Genomic DNA, 19,287 nt, shown 5'->3' with positions numbered 1-19,287 from the left:
TTTTGGTCTGAGGCAGTATAGGTCAGGTTTAGCATCAGAGTCTCAATCCCAATGCTTCAGCCTCTGAAGTGCTGTGATTACAAGCAAGAACTGCCATTACGTACAATAATGTCTTTCCTTGTCATTCAGTTATTTACTTAGTGTGTGTGTTGGGGGGAGGGGAGCACAAGGTTGCTGTGAATATGTATGCTGTGAATATGTGTTGCTCTCATTGGTTGATAAATAAAGCTTTTTGGCCAATGGCAAGGCAGAATAAGGTTAGGTGGTACATTCAAACTGAAGATGGAGATGAAGAAGAGTAGAGTCATGAGAGACACTAGCCTGCCACCCAAGGAGCAACAAGATGCCAGCATAAACAGCTTCGTGGCAACATATAGATTAATATTAACATCTGGTGTTTTCCTGTTTGCATTCTATCTTTTATATTGAGATCCTCACTATAAGGCAGAGTTCTCCAATTCAGCTATTCTAGTTTGACAGCTTGCTCCAGGGGCTCCCTTGTCTCTGCTCCCCTGGCTTTGGGATTATAGGAGGGCTGTCACTCTAGCTCATGATTTATGAAAGCTCCGGGGATCCAAAGTAAGATCCTCATGCTTGCTTGGCAAGTGTTTTACTCACTGAACCTATTTGCTCAGCTCTTTATTCAGTTACTTATTTCATAATAGATCCGTGACCATTGATCCTATTTTATATGGGTTCTTTTTTTAGATTCATATGCTTGAATTATCTAGTTATGACAATCTGTTTATGTTTTAAAAATTATGAGTTGGAGCTGTCCCAGCACTGCTAGGTAGGCTTTGGGCAAAATCAAGAGTTTAAGACTAAGGGCTAGAGAGAGAGAGATGGCTCAGTAGTTAAGAGTACAAGTTGCTTTTGCAGAGGACTTTCATTTATTTCTCAGCCCCTGCATCTGCTGTGGGATGTCTTGGTGTATGCTGTGAATATGTGTTGCTCTCATTGGTTGATAAATGAAGCTTTTTGGCCAATGGCAAGGCAGAATAAGGTTAGGTGGTACATTCAAACTGAAGATGGAGATGAAGAAGAGTGGAGTCATGAGAGACACTAGCCTGCCACCCAAGGAGCAACAAGATGCCAGCATAAACAGCTTTGTGGCAACATATAGATTAATAGAAATAGGTTGATTTAAGAGAAAGAGCTGGCTAGTAAGAAGCCTGAGCCATGGACCAAACAGTTTGTAATTAATATAAGCCTCTGTGTGTTTATTTTTTAAGCTGCTGTGGACTGGGCTGGATACAGGAAAACTTCAAACTACATGCATCATGGCTCACAACCTATGGAACTCCAGTTGTAGGGGATCTGATGCCTTTCCTATAAAGGCACCAGGCACACATACACACATGCAAGGAAAATACTCATGCACATAAAATAATCTAAAAAAGGAAAAAAGGAGATTGAGAACAGCCTGGCTATATAGTTAAATTAAATCCTGTGTCAATAAACAAAACAACCCATTGCTAACAGTTCATCATAATAGTTTTCACTTTGTTATTGACAGTTACTTGTTTATTTTTATTTTGTTATTTGATACTGCTTTCCAAGGCTGACTTCCAACTCACAGCAATCCTCTTAACTTGGCCTCCGAAGTGCTGCAGCTAGATATATGTGCCACTACATTTGACAATAATTATGTATTCAATAGAATACCTATGTAAAATAGTTTTATTAATCCCTGGTCATATACAGTGTGAAATAAATTTACTACCCTAGAGTACAATGCTTGGGTATAGAATATTAATGCTATCTTATCATATAATTCAGACTGTTTTCTGAAGTAGAAATTAATTTCTTTCTTTATGGGTTTGTTGTTGGTTTCATTGTTGTTGTGTTTGTTTGTTTGTTTGTTTGTTTGATATTAGGTGTTTCTACATAGCACTGACTGTCCTGGCTCTGTCTCTGAGTGCTGGGATTAAAGGCATGTTCTATTCCTGGCCTTCTTAGTGTCTTTTGTGGTGGTTAATAATGTTTTTGTGATAGGGGTGCATTCGTTTATAAATACTGGCCAGGCGGTGGTGGCGCATGCCTTTAATCTCTGGCCAGGCGGATCTCTGTGAGTTTGAGGCCAGCCCAGGATACTAAGTGAGTTCCAGGAAAGGCACGAAGCTACACAGAGAAACCCTGTCTTGAAAAGCCTAAATTAAATAAATAAATACTGTATTCCGCTCTTTTTTTTTTTTTTTTTTTTTTTTTTTTTTTTTGATAAGAGGAGGTTCAAGAAACAATAGTATGGTTCTAAAAGATACGTTCTTTTGGGTTTTTTGGGTCTTTTTTAGCTCTTTTTCCATCTACCATTAGTTTTGGATTATCTTTTCCTTGGTTTTAGTTTTGTTTTATTGTTTTGTACACAAATAGACACTTGTACATTTTTGGTGTTGATGATATGTTTATGTTGTTTCAAGATGAGATCTCAGATAGCCCAGAAACTCAGTATGTAGCTGAGAGTGACCATGGCATCTTCTACCTCAGACCTTGCCTCTAAAAAGCAAAAGGAAAATGCCCTTTGTGTAAATATTGTTTAAATAACCATTTAGTCTAAATTCAAAATTGAGGATTTTGTTTAGTGAAAACATTCTTCCTTGAGTATTGGTAAATAATGTCAATAAGGTATTATATATTGGTTATCTTTTATCCTTTCCATACTCATTCTACTTTACAGAAGTGATGGGAAAAACAACTGAACTATTAAGTCTTAATATGGTTTCTCACAAGAAAGATATGCTAAAAATGTAAGGTATTGCTTTTTCAGTAGTTTAAGATAATATTCTTACCTTTGGTTAAGCAGGAATAGTTTCTTTTCCTTGAGTTTTTGCATTTTCTGGGGAAGTTGAATGGGTCTTTGGTCCTACAAACGTTTGAGGATAGAGTTAAAGGAATAGAAACTGGCTAAGAAATATTGATCCATAACAATAAGGATTTCCAAGATGGTTTTCAGTTGATATTTCCTTAGGTTATACATATTTGCAATACTGTATATAAATATAAATCTTGGTTGTAGGTTTATTGGACTTAAAACATTATTCCTTTTGAAATTTTGAAAATAGTAGTTCTGGGGGCTAGGGTTGAAAGCTCCTGGTTCACTTGCTAACACCATATAAGCCAGCTCTAGAGAGTTTGAGGCCAACCATGGATACATGAGAATACATGTCTCAAATTGTGTAGATTTTCTTTAATGATCAATCCGCAAACAGGAAAGTGCAGTGAGGTTTGTGACCTCATTTTAAAATATGCTTAAACTGATACCAGATAAGTAACTTAGTGAGAGTGGAATTTTCACAGTCTTCCACTTCCGTTTAGGATAATTTCCTGGCCAAAGTGCTAGTTTGTAGGAATGAATGGTACATTGTGTATGTCGCTAACAGTATTTACTGATATCATTTAAAACTGTTCTTGATTACCAAGCTGACAAGATGACTCAGCTGGTAAAGGCACTTGCTACAAAAGCCTGGTGACCTAAGTTCAGTCCTCCAGCACCTACATAAAGTTGGAAAGGAGAGAACCAACTCCACAAAGTTGTCTTTTGACCTCCACATCCAGGCAAGGGCACACACAGACCCAAACTATTTTAAAGAACAAAAACCCAAAACTATGCAATGTATCATTGAGATGATGGGGGCTTTGCGCTAAGAAGGGATTCATTAGAAAGTTTAAAAACATCCAGGCGATGGTGGCGCACGCCTTTAACCCCAGCAGTCAGGAGGCAGGGGCAGGCGGATCTGTGAGTTGCAGGCCAGCCTGATCTTTAAGCCAAGAATACAGATTAAATTCCTGTCATTCAATTTGCATTGTAATTTTGATGTTTGTCAAGAAATAACTAACCTAAACCAAACTGCTATAGTTGAACAAACTGTTCAGTTTGAATTCAGTATTACCCAGCTGAATAAACTGTTTTAGCGAACAAAACTGATAATGTGTAAGAATGGTATTTCAAGAAGATGTGATATGGCACTAATTTAATGACTGCTTTGTTTTCTTGCTGTTTTGGCCACAACAACCTTGAATTCTAGGCAATCTCCCCCCCCCCCCCCAACTTCCCAGATGCTGAGCTTTTAAGTGTGTGTCATTGTGCTTCTCAGTACACTGTTTCTTAGAGAGCCTGTGTGTGTGTGTGTGTGTGTGTGTGTGTGTGTGTGTGTGTGTGTGTGTGTGTATCCCTTCTAATTCTTATGATTATTCCAAAAGGCAATCCTTTGTGGCCCTGCTTTAGACACTTTAAAACTTTTTTTATCCTTTTATGTAAATGTGAGCTATGTAATCGAGTTCATCTGAATGTTTAAAAAAAAACCAAAAAAAAAATTCATTAAATACTTGTTAACATGTTTGCAGCTTTTTAGACTGCAGAATAAAGTGTGTACTTTTTGTCTTAAGGCATTATGAATGTGTCTAAGAAACTGGGTAACAGGACTGGAGAGATGGCTCAGAGGTTAAGAGCACTGACTACTCTTCCAGAGGACCTGGGTTCAATTCCCAGCACCCACATTGCTGTTCACAGCTGCCTGTAACTCCAGTTCCAGGGGACCTGAGACCCTCACACAGACAAAACACCAATGCACATAAAATACAAATTTTAAAAAAGAAAGAAACTGGGTGACTTCACACATATTTGTAAGTAGTGTTCTATTTCTAAGTGGAACAAAATGACCAGGCTTAGTATTTTAAGATATTTTCATTTGAGAATGATTTAATCTATTTATCCAAATACCCTGCTTTTAATACAGGATTTCTCTCAAAGTCTCTATGGTATTTTGTTTTGGTTTGGTTTTGGTTTTGGTTTTTCAAGACCGAGTTTTACTGTGTAGTCCTGGTTGTCCTGGAATTTAAATAGATCCACCTGCCTCTGCCTCCCTAGTGCTACAATTGAAGGGATGGGCCACCATCACCCAACTCAAAGTCACTGTCTGTCTCTCTCTGTCTCTCTGTCTTTAATAATTTATTTTTATTTTATGTACATTGGTGGTTTGCCTGTATATATTCTGTGCGAGGGTGCCAGGTCCCCTGGAACTGGAGTTACAGGCAGCTGTGAACCACCATATGGTTGCTGGGAATTGAACCAGGCTCCTCTGGAAGAGCAGCCAATGCACTTAACCACTAAGCCATCTCTCCAGCCCCCAAATTATCTTAAAGTAATAGATCCATTTTAAGTTTCTAGAGCCACCTTCATAACTAAATTTTCTTGATGTCTGTGTGTTCTTCAACCCTGGCATCACTAAGTAATATTTTTTAAATAAACTTTAGTATTTGTGTTTGCACTAACTTACCTCAGAAAAATTTAGCTTCCTTTGTGGAAAAAAAAATCACATTAAAGAATAACAAATTTCAATTTCATTGCTGTGTTAATTATTTTATAACAAAACCTGGCTCTTTCATCAGAGCAAAAACATAATTTTGTATTTAAATGTGTATGTCTATAGACATAAAAATGACAACTGGCTGCTGAGCAGTAGTTTGCTGTGAATGATAAGATTACCTCTGATTTTACTTCCTTCGTTTTTCTTTAGGGAAGATTATTTCTGTAATGAATTTTTATAAACTTGTTTTGTAATAAGATTTTGTTAAGAGTAGTAACATTTTATCCTGACAACTGTCTTTGCAGTTAAAATCTCATACTCTGGGCTGAGTGTGGTAGCAAACACTTTAACCCCAGCACTTAGAAGGCACGGAGGTAGGGGCTGATCTTTGTGAGTTTGAAGCAAATCTGGTTCACATAGCAAGTTCCAGTCCAGCCAAATGCATACTGAGACCGTGTGTCAAAAAATAAAAATGAGCCTCTCAGCCTTTCTTCTAAAGAAACCTTAATCAAATGGAAGAGTCAGCATTGGTAACTTAGAAATTTTAGGCACACAAATCATGCTGATTTCAGAATTGTAGTGCTGAAACATTTTACAAATAGATTGTTTTATTTGATTTTGTTCCTGAGCTATAGTCTTACTACATAACCCAAGTTGGGCTCCAGCTCTTGCTAACCCTTAGCTTGAAATCATCTTGCCTCACAAATACTAGGATCACAGATGTACAACATCATGCTTGGCTATATTTTAAATGAATATGAAATTGCCTATTTGTACATACCAGCAAGTAGTTGACAGTCACAGCATTTTCAAGTTAATTGGAACGTCTTCTGAACCATATTGTTGTAAATCTGGAAAAAGGCTGTAACATGTATGATGTCTTACATCTGCTAGTTAATACTAACCTAGACCTTACATCTTTCTTATGTGTCATGGTGCTCCCCCATACATGTTTTGTTTAGTATTTGGGGAGTTGGGTGGGGAGGTAGAGACGGGTTTCCTATAGCTGAGGATGCCTTTGAACTCTTGGTCCTCTTGCCCCTTCCAAAAACAGGCCTGTAGTATCAGGCCCCATTCCTTTTTCTTGCTGTAATATTTGTTTGTACTTTTTCAGATTCCTTGCAAATAGTAAATTTTTACAAGCATGTCAGAGGCTATTTGGACTCATCTGGTGTTTTGTTGTGACCTGGTTTGGCTGTGTAATTCATTTTGGCTTTGAACTCTTTATTTCTGCCTCTGCTTCCCAGGTACTTAGATTACAGGCCCATGTCACCATGCCCAGCCTATATTACCCACTGTAAAGGAAAATTTAAAATAGTTCTTCTCTAATGCGGTTCCATTTTTTATGTATATTTTTAACTCACCACAATTTTGGGTTTGCTTGTGTGCGAGTGCAAAATCCCTCGCCCTCTCCCCCCATTTGCAATGCTTGGGGGTCATCCCTAGGGTCTTAGGCATGCTAGATAAGTCTTTCTTAAATTTACTTTTTTTCAGAATAATGTTTTAAAATTTTTTATGTGTATGGGTGTTTTGCTTGCATTGTATCTGTGTGACAGCTGCATGTCTGGTGCCCACAGAGACCAGAAGAAGGTGTCAGATTCCTTGGAACTGTAGTTAAAGACAGCTGCCACATGGGAACTCTGGTCCTCTGGAAGAGCAAACAACCAGTGCTTTTAACTGCTAAGCCTTCTTTTTTTCTTTTAAAGCTAGAGCATAGCATGGACTTGTGGTCTTAGCTCCTTAAGAGATCAATACAGAGGACTGCAGGTTTTATTCCAGTCAGAGCAACTTAGAACTTGTCTCAAATAATATATAAAAAGAGAGCTGGGAATACAGTTCATTGGTAAAGTGCTTGCCTGCCATATGCTAGGCCCTAGTTTCAAGCACAAGTGTACACACAGAGACACACAGGTGTGTTTTTTTTTTTTATTTTTTTATTTCAGTTTGGCATACCACAGTTTACTGTGTATCAGATGTGCTTGTGGATTATTTGCAGGTGCCATTACAATTTCTGTGGGCTCTGGCCCTCACACCCTTTTTAAGAGGGCTAAGGAAAAGTAAGAGCATGAGTGGAAAGAGGCTTTAAGGGAGGAATACCTTTGTCCATTTTAATGAATTAAAATTTTTAAGATTTAATTATTTCAGGGGCTGAAGAGATGGCTCAGCAGTTAACAGCACTGACTGCTCTTCCAGAGGACCTGGGACCTAACACCCTCACACAGACTTATATGCAGGAAACGACAATGCACATAAAATATTTTTTTTTAATTTCATTATTTTATGTCATTATCATCATGTTGCAACATGGTGGTGAGCAGACATTGTGCTGGAGAAGGATCTGAGAGTGGAGAAGTTACATCTTGATCCACAGGTGACTGGATCTGAATACTAGGTATGGCTTGAGCATATATGAGACCTCAAAGCCCACCCTCAGAGTGACCCACTTCCTCCAACAGGGCCATCTCTACCCCAACACAGCCACACCTCCTAATAGTGACATTTCCTTTGAGCTTATGGGGGCCAATTACATTCAAACTACCACAATTGCCTATACCTCAAAGAAACAATTATGATTGACACTCAAACCCGCTCCTCACCACATCCCCCATTTTGTTGTTTTTATCATGAGAAAGGGTCCTCATAGCCCATTCTACCCTTAATGTCTTGTTCCTCTTGCTTTGGCCTCCCGTGTGCTGGTATTATCACCGTACTCCAGCTCTCTTACCTCTTTTTGAGCTCTGAAAGTATAAAATTTGTTTTGAATATTGAGACTATGGAGTTTCCTTACACAGCTTCCTTGTTTATATTCTACTTATATACTTGATTTGTATAAAAGTAGTCATTAGCCTACCATGCACTAGGCCCTGGGTTTGATGCCTAGCACCGGATAGAAAATAAAAAAGTGTCAGATGGTTGCATTCATTTGAAATTTGTGTTTGTGTACAGGTGGGTGTATGTGTATGTGCATATGAGTATTGAAGCAGGAGGCAACATCAGATGGTATCTCACTAACTCCACTTTTTTTTTTTTTTTTTTTTTGAGATAGTGTCTCTCAGTGGATTTGGTGTGCACTGATTCAACTAGGTTAGCTAGCCAGCAAGCTCCAAGAATCCACCTGTGTCTGTCTCTCCAACAATGATGATAGATGTACACTACACCCAACTTTTTTAAGATTGTGATTTTAATTTTTGTATGTCTAGGTATTTTGCCTGCATGTAGGTCTGTGTACCACATATGTTTCTGGTACTTGTGGAGACGAAAAGAGGGCATGGGATCCCCTAGAAGTGGTGTTACAGATGGTTGTAAACTGTCAGGTGGTGCTGGGAATCAAACCCAGGTTCTCTGAAAGAGCAGTCACCGATCTTAATTGTGGAGCCATCTCTTTCTTTATTTTTCCTTTTTTCAATTATGTGTATATGTTTGTGTCTGGAATTACAAGTGGTTGTGAGACACTGGATGTAGGTGCTGGGAACTAAACTGTAAGACCAGTATATAGGCTTTTGTTCATTTGTAGACTGGTCTGGTCTTGAACTCATGAAGATCGGCCAGCCCCTGCCTCCTCAGTGCTTGGATTAAAGATGTGAGCCACCCCCCACCCCCACCCCTTTGGCTTGCCATACAGTCTTAACCACTCCAACCTCTGCACCTACCTTTTTTATCTGTGTACTGCTTGACCTGGTGTTTTTGTTCAGGGATCTGAACTCAGGTTATCATGTTAGTGTGGCAGGCACTTTACTAAGTGAGCCATCTCCTCAGCCGTCATTTCAGTTTTCATTTTATTTTCTGTCAAAAAATAATATATGCAGGCCAGGTGGGGGTTGCACATGACTTTAGTTCCAGCATTTGGAAGGAAGAGGCAGGCAGGTCTCCTGAGTTTGAGGCTAGCCTGGTCTACACTTTAAGTTCCAGGGCAACAAAGAGAACCCTGTCTCCAGAGAGAGAGAGAGGGAGAGAGAGACAGACATGTGCAGTGTATGAGTGTGCGCTCTCAAAATACAACTGAAGATCCTAGATTTCAGGGTACTGAGTTTGATTTCCAGTACCATGGACTAAAATAAGTTTTTGAAAAATAAATTTTCATGGTACAGGAGCAGAGGTTGACATTGAAATTACCTTTTAGCTGTCTTGATACATTGTTTACTGTAACCTTACTTTTTTGGAAGAGCCATATTACTATATAATTGTTTTGCTAGACTTTTGTTCCATGGAATTATGTTGAGGTTCTTCCTCTGTCATTATGTATGTGCCACTTGTAATCTGGTAAATATTTGGGTTCCTCTTTCTCCAGAGCTAATTCTCTAATTATTTTATCTCACTTGTGTACATTTTGTTTTGTTTTTCAAGTTTACTGTCAGAAATTTCAGAGAAGTGGTGCTGCTGGGATAAATGCTAATGTGTGTTTTGTATTTCTTTTCCTTCCTCAGATTGAGTCTGTTTCTCAGCCTTCAGAAAACCATGGTATTCCTGTTAGTCATATTTCAGAGTCCTTGTCTACCAAATCATGTGGAGCACTGAGACCTGTTAATGGAGTTGTTAACAGGTAATTTTTGTCTCTTCTATTTCTCACACTTAATGCCCCTAGTTATTCCCAGCCAGGACCCACTAAAGAAACCCTATTATTCAGTAATACTTTATCTTGTAGTATGCCAGGGTTTTTGTTTTTGTTTTCCCCTCAAAACAGGGTTTCAGCCGGGCGGTGGTGGCGCACGCCTTTAGTCCCAGCACTCGGGAGGCAGAGCCAGGTGGATCTCTGTGAGTTCGAGGCCAGCCTGGTCTCCAAAGCGAGTTCCAGGAAAGGCGCAAAACTACACAGAGAAACCCTGTCTCGAAAAACCAAAAAAAAAAAAAAACAGGGTTTCTTTGTAGCCCTGGTTGTCCTGGAACTCACTCTGTAGAACTCTAGAGATCCACCTGTGTCTGCCTCCCAATACCAAGTATATTTTATTTAGAGTGTTTATGTAATCCTTTGTACCTACCATTATCTAAAAGAGACTGGCCATGGAGTAAAAGTCCTAGAGTTAAATTATGTGAAAGTTCCTAAGATCCCTATGCATGTGAATAAAATATATTCTTAGAATTCATTATTCACTGGAGAACTGTTTTTAAGACTATTCATTAATATTTGCAAAATTGTTTTCTTACAATCATTTTTTTTCCATAGTTTTTATTAGGCATATTTCTGTCACGGAAGAGAAACTAATAATGAAAACTTGAGTTTGCTTATTGACTTTTGCACCTTTCAGACACAATAGGTGTTGTGCACTGAGAGCCTCATGAGTAAGCACACATAGAGATAAGTGTGCATTTTCATCCAGAGTTGACCTGCTTCTGTAAAAGGCCTATCTGTGTATTTGAACATTTGAAAGTCAGGAGCCCACATGAGAGGCTTTGTTTCCTCTGTGTTCTGAAATGTATCTTCCTCCCTTTTTGTAGTCTTCAGCCTGTCCTGGCAGACCATGTTCCAGGTGACAGTTCTGATGCTGAGGAACAATTACATAAAAAGCAACGGCTGAATTTAGTTTCTTCATCGTCTGATGGCACCTGTGTGGCAGCCCGAACTCGTCCTGTACTGAGCTGTAAGAAACGGCGGCTTGTTAGGCCTAGCAGCGTTGTTCCTCTTTCTAAGAAGGTGAGTACTCAGATCAGTCTGTTCTCAACCTCACTCCATTTACCCAAAACTTTCCAAATCTGGCTAACCCCCAAGATTTCCTGGGAGCCTTAAAAAAGTACAAAGTTCGTAAATCTGCTCCTCCATAGAGCTTGGTTTAGTTGCTTTGGAGTTAAGATTGAAATTTTCTTTTTTGATTTCTGAGTTAGCATGCCTTGTTTGATGTGGCATTTTCCCATGTATAATTGTACTTTGTGCATAGGAAGGTCTTCTTTTCAAAAAGCTCTTAGAAAACTGCAGCCAGATTTGAAAACTGCTGGAAGAGACTCTGGAAGTTGAAGTACTCCCAGGAACACTTCTTTGTTTCTCCTCTGCACTGTTTTCACTGACATTGGCACTGTTAACCAGGTGTGGTGGAGCAGTAAGCCCTCTTGACCACTGAGCCATCTCTAGCTTCTTCCTCCCACCTTTTCCTTTTGAGACAAGATCTCTTGTGTGACACTCCTCCCATCTCACCTCCTGTATACAGGTGTGAACCACCAGGCCTGACTCTTGCTTTTGAGATTGTTTGTTGTTTGTTTTTTGATACAACGTCTCAATATGCTACCAAGCTGGCCTGAACTCCTGATCCTCTTCCTTGGGTCCAAGGGTTACAGGTGTACACCACCACACCCTGCCAAAAGTGACAGTGTTGAAGGTTTTGCTTTATTTTATTTTATTTTCAGAATTTTGTTTTGATGGTCTGCATGTTTTACCTGCATGTTAGTATGTGTGCCCTGTGTGTTGCCAGGTACACTCAGAGATCAGAAAAGGATATTGGATCCCCTTGGGCTTGGGTTATATAGAGATGGTTGTAAACCACTGTCTGGGGTGCTGGGAACTGAACATACTCTTAGCTGTCGAACCATCTGTCCCACTACAAAGACTTGCTTTTAAAAGAGAATCTTCATTACAGTTCTTTTCCTTGCTAACTTCTTCATCCCTCCCTTCTTCCTTTGTTCTTTGCTTCTTTCTTTGTGCTTTTGAGACTCTCTACTAGTTAGCCCAGGCTGGTCTTCAACACCTAGGCCTTCTGCCTTTACCTTCTGAGGTCTGGGTGTATTTTAATTTATGTGTATGGGTGTTTGTTTCATCTATATGTCTGTCATTTGTAGATCTTAATACCAGTGTTAGAATAAAGGCTTCAGTAAGATAAACTTGTTGGAAATAGCTGAAAATGACTTAATGATAAATTATAAAATATAAAAGGTCTTGAATTCCAAGGTTATTGTTGGGAAATTGACAGGAATGTGTCACAAACTATTTGTTGGAAGATTAATCTAGGGATAATTTATATTGGGGATGAATTAGAAAAAGAATGGGAACTGCAAAGGGACATAACAGTAATAATTCTAGAGCAACAATAGTTTAAAGGCTCTTTGTTTTGATTTGTATTGGTTTTTGTTTTGTTTTGTTTTTTGAGTCAGGGTTTCCTCTTGTGTAGTCCTATCTGTCCTTGAACTCACTTTGTAGACCAGGCTGGCCTTGAACTCACAGAGATCCACCTGCCTATGCCTCCCGAGTGCTAGGATTAAAGGATTGAGCCACCACTGTCCATCTATAAAGATTCTTAAAGTTCTGAAGATGATGGTCTGATAAGATAGCTTAGCACAGGTAACCGTACTTGCCATCAAGAACAACTACTTTAGTGGAAAGAGAGATCACTCATGCAAGTTGTGCTCTGACCTACACACAAACAAACACACACACTTTTATTTATTTTATTTTTTTTTGATTTATTTAAAAAAGTTCTATTATAGGGTCTGGAGAGATGGCCCTTAAAGGAGGAACATTTTGTTGGTTGGTGGTTGGTTGGTTGGTTTGGTTTGGTTTGGTGTTTTGTTTAAGGTTTTTGGTTGTTTGTTTAGTTATAGTCTTGCAACCTTAAATAACTGGGTAGAATGGGTAGTTTTGTCTTCAAACAGTAATTAATAGTGTTTACATAAATATGTTTAGTATCATTTTTTTCTTAGTAGCATCTACCATTGAAACTTACTAGGATTTAATTTAACCCCTTCACTTTACCCAATATAATCTTCAGGAGACTTTCTTTGTATGCCACCCTTCTGTGCAGCCTGTCTTCAGAAAGAAGCAGTTGTGAAACGTTGATAAAAGACCACATTGTTCTTAAATATTTATTTTTCCCTTATTTAACATACTGAAAATGTGTCTGTGAAGAGGCTGTGAATATAGTTCAGGGGCCCTAATCCAGTACTCCAGGTTTGAGGGAACATTGAATGAGCACTTCCAAAGATGCACGTGTGTGTGTACACACACACACACACACACACACACACACACACACACACAGTGATGACTGGCTTCCAGCATTTGGGTGGTAGGGGTAGCAGCATCAGGAGTTTGAGATTAAACTTGGCTACCTGAGACATTGTCTTAACTTCTCCATCAAAAGGGGAAACAGAAAAGACATAATAATTATAATCCAGGTGTGGTGCACATACCTATACTCCAGCACACAGAATAAGAAGGGATTCGTGGGTGTTTAAGATCAATCTGGGAAACATAGTACAACCTTGTCTCAAAAAAGTAACAGAAGCAAGCATTCAATGGGGAAAACTAAGAGGATTTCTGTGAATTTTGAGAGGAGAGAGATGACAGTTTTGGGTAGAGTTTCGGTACTCCTGTTTTGTTTTATTATGATAACTAGTCTTTTTTCTAGCATTCTTTTTCACAGTGCCATTCCCAGACATATTCTTCTTGCAGATTGGTTGTTGTCTAGATGATGATATGAGTCATGCTTGGCAAGTGCCGGGCTTGTTCTTTGTAACACAAGATTGTAGGGATCCCACATTAGACATCTCAGCTTTTTGTCTCAAAGCCTAAAAGCTTGTGGTTTTAAATAATTAAGTCTTTGGAGGACTTAAATTTATTCATTTAACTCTATCTTGTTCCTGTGTATGTAAAGGAAGTTTAAAGAAAATAATTTATCCTTGAGATTAATCTAACACAAAAAATTTGAATGAGAACATTCAACATGCATAATTTATTTACATTATATAGTCATGAGTTGTGTTTTGTTTTTTGAAAGTAGAGGACAATTTGAGAGATCTGGGTGCTTGGGACCAAAAGCATGTGCCACCACCATACCCATGGAAGATGTTAGGTTTTTTATCAGAGACAAATTGTCAATTTTATTTTACTTTTCACAGGTTTACCGGAATAGCACCGCCCGCTCTGGCTGTGATGTCAATCCCTCTTGTGCTCTGTGTGGTTCAGGCAGCGTAAACACCATGCCTCCTGAAATTCACTATGAAGCCCCTCTGTTGGAGCGTCTTTCTCAGTTGGACTCTTGTGTTCACCCTGTTCTAGCATTTCCAGATGGTAAGAAAGACAACAGAATTTAAAGTCTAACCAATGAAATCTAATAAGGTTCCAGGTGAAAGAAAATCGTGATGTCAAATACTCAGTATCACTTTCTATCTTCAAAAACTTGTCAGAATTCTGCTGTTTGATCCTGTGATTCATGTGGAAAGATTGGTTCCTATAAGTCCTTTTCTGACCTTGTATACACATTGGGGGTGGGAGGGTAATATAAGTAGGGACTGAGGGACTGGAGCAGTGACTCAGAGGTTAAGAACACTTGCTTTCTTGAAGAAGACCTAGGTTTGATTCCCAGCCCATATGATGGCTCACAACCATCTATAACTCCAGTTCCAGGGTGTCTTTTCTAGCTTCTGAGAGTACTGCATGCACATGGTATGTATTCATCATGCAATCAAAACATGCATACAAATAAAATAAAAATAAATATTTAAAATAAAAAATCAGGGGCTGAAGTTTACTTAGCAATTGTGAGTGCTTGATGCTCTTCCAGAGGACTCTGGTTTCATTCCCAGCACCCACATAGTGGCTCACAACTGTCCATAACTTCAATTTCCTGAGAACACCCTCTTCTGGCCTCCATGAGTACTAGGTACACATGTGGTGCACAGATTATGTACAGCCAAACTATACAAAAATAATAAGATAAAATAAAACAAGAGTCTGGAGAGGTGGCTTAGTGATAAAGAGCATGTACTGCTCTTGCAAAAAACCTGAGTTTGGTTCTCAGCACCAGCTTTGGGCCTTGAACTCAGTGGCTGCTTCTGCCTCCAGAGTGCTGGGATTAAAGGGAGGTGCCACCATGCCTTGCCCCCACTTTGTTTTTTTAAATTAAGTTTTATAGGTGGTTATGTTCTTACTAAGCCATAGTGTTAATGTGGTTACATTAATTTCCCTGTCCTCAATTAGGAGCAGGGAGTGTTTCAGGGTCCCATGTAATCTGTACTGGCCTGAAACTCACTGTGTAGCCAAGAATGACTTTGGAACGGCTGATCCTCCTGCCTCCACCTCTGGAGTGCTGGAATTATAGGCATGTGCAATCACCACATTTGGGTCTGTGTGGTGCTGAACACTGAACCCAGGACTTTAAGAAGACAGGCACTGCTTCCATCAAATTTATCTATTAATTTATTGAGTGTCTATTGGGGTTTCCCTCTCTACACTTAGAATCTTTGAATGTGATAGCTGTTCTATGGCCCTGTTAAAAAAAAAATAGTAATTTTGTGTTTCCTAATCAGTTTATAAGAGTTGTTAGGATCACAGTCAACTGTCATCTTTGTCCTGAAGTTTTGTGGGTTTTTTCCCCCTTCAGCATGTTAGCCACTCCTACTGTCCAGATAATTTAGCCCGGCGGTGGTGGCGGCACATGCTTTTAATCCTAGCCCTTGGGAAGCAGGCAGAGGCAGGCAGATCTTTGAGTTCGAGGACTGCCAGAACTACATAGAGAAACCTTGTCTCAAGAAAAGGAAACTTTTGGGCCAGGTGGTGGTGACGCACACCTTTAATCCCAGCACTCGGGAGGCAGAGCCAGGCAGATCTCTGTGAGTTCAAGACCAGCCTGGTCTACAGAGCGAAATCCAGGACAGGTGCAAAGCTACACAGAGAAACCCTGTCTCGAAAAACCAAAAAAAAAAAAAAAAGAAAAAGAAAGAAAGAAACTTTTTAGCCCAGCCGTGGGGGGCAGAGGCAGGTGAATCTCTTTGAGTTCAAGGCCAGCCTCCTCTACAGAACTAGTTCTAGGACAGCCAAAGCTACACAGAGAAATTCTGTGTTTTTCAGGGGGTTGGAGGGATTGAGCTGGGCCTCGTGATGCTGATGCAGGATTATGATCCTAGCTATTCAGGGGAAGCTAAGACAGGAGGACTGCTAGCAACATAGTCTCTCTCAAAATAAAAAGGGACAGATGTGATGGTGTACGCTTAAAATCACAACACCTGGGAGGCAGAAAAGCAGGGAAATTGCCATGAGTTTGAGGCCCACCTAGTAGGCATAACAAGTTCTACACTGTAGTGCGATTCCCATCTCAAAAGACTGAGAAAGAAATTGAAGGGTTTGGTTTCGTTTTGTTTTGTTTTTAAAAAGGGAAGTGTTGTTCACCATTAATCCCAGTATTCCAGTAGCAGGACAAGAAGCAAAAGACAGGAGAATCACCTAGAAGCTTGCAGGTCAGCTAGCCTGGAGTGTGCACTGCAACAGTAAAAGCAAGAGTAAATGCCTTTTTGACAGGAACCACAACAAATAAGTAGTTTTTATTAAGAGGATGGGATAGACCAGGTGGGGGTGGTGCATGCCTTTAATCCCAGTACTTACCCGGTCACCTTGGAGTTAAAAATATCACACCGGTGCAGAGGGCCCACGTGGCCTGCGGCCCTGCACAGTGCTTCATGAAGTTGAAACTGGAGTACTAGGCTAAGGAAATACCTGGGTAGAGGAAGAAGGCAGATTGCGGAGGGGAGGCTGGGTGTGGGAAGCCCAGACATGCTGGGGCATGGAGTGGTCACAGGAGCCCATCTTTGCACTTTCTGGAACTTATCCACCCAGCCGCCCCGCCGCCACCACCCCACCCCCCACCCCCCCACCCCCCCACCCCCGTGTCTCCCAGATCCCAGCCAGCTCTGCCAACAGGGCCAGGACTTTACCAGATACAGGGCACACTGGCAGGAATGTGCAGCTTAGCCCCGGGGTCAGTTTTCTGACTGAAGAACAGGTGGGCACAGGCCCTGGTACTTCAACCTGGTGGGAGAGAGACAGGGGCATGGCCGTGGATCCTGGAAGGTTCTTAGGGCCTTTTCTTTGAAATACGTGTGTGTTCAGCCAATCTGGGCCTGGCTAGCAGAGGCCATTCAGTGCATTTTCCTTGACTAGACAAGTGTGAACACATGGAATCTAGACTCTGAAATTGCAGTAACAGTGGTTAACAGTGATTGAGCATGCCAGCTGCTCTTCATATGGACTCCCTCTCACTCAACTCTGGCCTGGTCTCTGGAGATGCCATCAAGGGACTGGGTGAGGTCAGGTCCTTGCTTGCATCTATCCTAATGATGAAGAGTCAGACTATAGACCGGTAACAGGTTGTTTAAACAGTGCTAAGAAGAAAATAGAAAGCTGGGTGTGGTGGCACATGCCTTTAATTCCAAGACTCTGAGTTGGGGCCAGCCTGGTCTACAGAGCAAGTTCCAGGACAGCCAAAGCTTCACAGTGAAACCCTGTCTCAGGAAACAAAAAGAGGGGAGTGGTGGCTTAAGAAAGGGGGGCTGGGTATGTAGCTCAGTGGTAGAGCTTTTGCCCCCCAATATCAAAAAATAAATTCAGTAATTATATGAAGCCTTTCCTGTCCCTAGCTTTGGAAGGGGAGGGAAGGAATTAGGGTGTGAACATTTATTAGTATTGCAGCAAGGGGTGCTTTTTTGTTTTTGGAGACAGGATTTATTACTATAACAGCTCTGACTACCCTGGAGCTCCAGACCAGTCTGGCCTTGAACTCACAGAAATCCACCTGCCTCTGCCTCTTGAGTGCTGGGTCTAAAGGAGTGCACCACCACCATCTAGCATGGCCTTTGTTTTCTTATCACCTTATTTAGTAATCAGCTTAGTTCCTACCTGGAAATAACAGGTATGCATTATGTGTGTGCTCTTTGAGAAAGGAAACAAGACCAGATGAGAGCTCCACTTGCTGGCTGGGAAGATCTGTGCTGTTTTGTGAGAAACTACCAACATGTGTTCTTGAGGGTACTATGACTCCAGCAGGAGGAGGAAGTGAGCATTGCAAAATACCCAAGAAGAGCAGGCTTGTGAACACAGAATATCAGAACTTAGTGAACTTAACGCAGTCTCTAGTGACATTTTTCTTTGAGGAAGCAGTAATTTAAGATGGAGTTAATTATCAATTTGTATTTTCCTTTTACTTACCTGATAAAGTACCATACCTTCTTTGATAACTCAACGGATCTCTGTTGCATTTTTTTACTTTTTTGTAGGGAGCGGGGAGGCAGAGAGTATCACTATATCCAGGCTGACCTCAGACTAATGATCAACCCTCTTTCCTTAGCCTCCTAAGTGCTGGGATTATATAGATGAGAGCTACATGTCCAGCATTTTTTTCTGCTTTTTTTAAAAAAATTATTTTTCTATTATCAGCTTGATACAGTATAAATTCTTATCCTAGTAGTGAAATATTTTTTAATATTTTTAATATTTCATCCCTTTGTTTGGGTCTTCTATCTAGTTTGATTTAATTTTCAGTACTTTTTTTTTTTTTTTTTTCTCTTCGAGACAGAGCTTCTCTAGGTAGCTTTGGAGCCTGTCTTGGAACTCACTCTGTAGACCAGGCTGGCCTCGAACTCACAGAGATCTGCCTGGCTCTGCCTCCCGAGTGCTGGGATTAAAGGCGTGCGCCACCACCGCCTGGCTCAGTACTTGTTTTTAAACCCAGAGCCTTGTGTATATAGGCAAGCACTTTACCACTGAACTACAGTCCCAGCACATTCAAATTTTTTGGTTCTTCCCATGTCCTAGGATAGCTACTATTCAGTTAGTGTGTATACTGAGGCCAACAATGCCTAGGAACTTGCATTGTCCACTGATTGGAGAATTTAACAGAGTCCTGCTTATTCTTTTATAGAAGTGATTAAAAGAAAATACAGTAAAGTTTTGGCAAGTGTGAGTCTATTTTATATTTTGTTGTTTTGAGATAAGATATCACTATCTGTAGCCTTAGCTAACTGTGAACTTGAAGTGATCCTTTTGTCTGTGCCTCCTGAATCCTGGGATAGAAAAGTGCCTTGCAACTGAACTGTAGCCTTGACCCTTTCACCCTCATGGGGGGGGGATCTGTAATAACCTCTGGGCCCTAACAGGTGGTAAGCTCTTGTTTTTAAGTCTGTGTCTAACCTTTTCTATTTTTGACCAGGAATAAGTCTTTTTAGTGTTCAGTCAGTCTTATTATTGATTCCACAGTTCAGAGTGGGAGGTAGGCCCCAGATTGTGATCAGTAGT

The 19,287-nt window shown here is 40.3% G+C and overlaps 1 protein-coding gene across 5 annotated transcripts in view; it reads left to right on the top strand.

Moving 5' to 3' along the window:
- The window catches only part of Kansl1 (KAT8 regulatory NSL complex subunit 1), a 140,906-nt gene that overhangs the window by 107,272 nt on the left and 14,347 nt on the right, over positions 1-19,287 (top strand). For all 5 annotated transcript variants that reach the window (XM_059271938.1, XM_059271936.1, XM_059271940.1 and 2 more), the window contains 3 exons: positions 9,728-9,843; positions 10,737-10,932; positions 14,121-14,292. In XM_059271938.1, coding sequence (XP_059127921.1) covers positions 9,728-9,843; positions 10,737-10,932; positions 14,121-14,292 — 484 coding nt within the window. The remainder of the gene's footprint in view (positions 1-9,727; positions 9,844-10,736; positions 10,933-14,120; positions 14,293-19,287) is intronic.

The sequence above is a fragment of the Peromyscus eremicus genome, chromosome 8a (genome assembly GCF_949786415.1).
Source record: "Peromyscus eremicus chromosome 8a, PerEre_H2_v1, whole genome shotgun sequence".
Taxonomy (NCBI): domain Eukaryota; kingdom Metazoa; phylum Chordata; class Mammalia; order Rodentia; family Cricetidae; genus Peromyscus; species Peromyscus eremicus.
The sequence above is the reverse complement of the archived record's forward strand: the minus strand, read 5'-3'. Positions and strand labels throughout refer to the sequence as shown.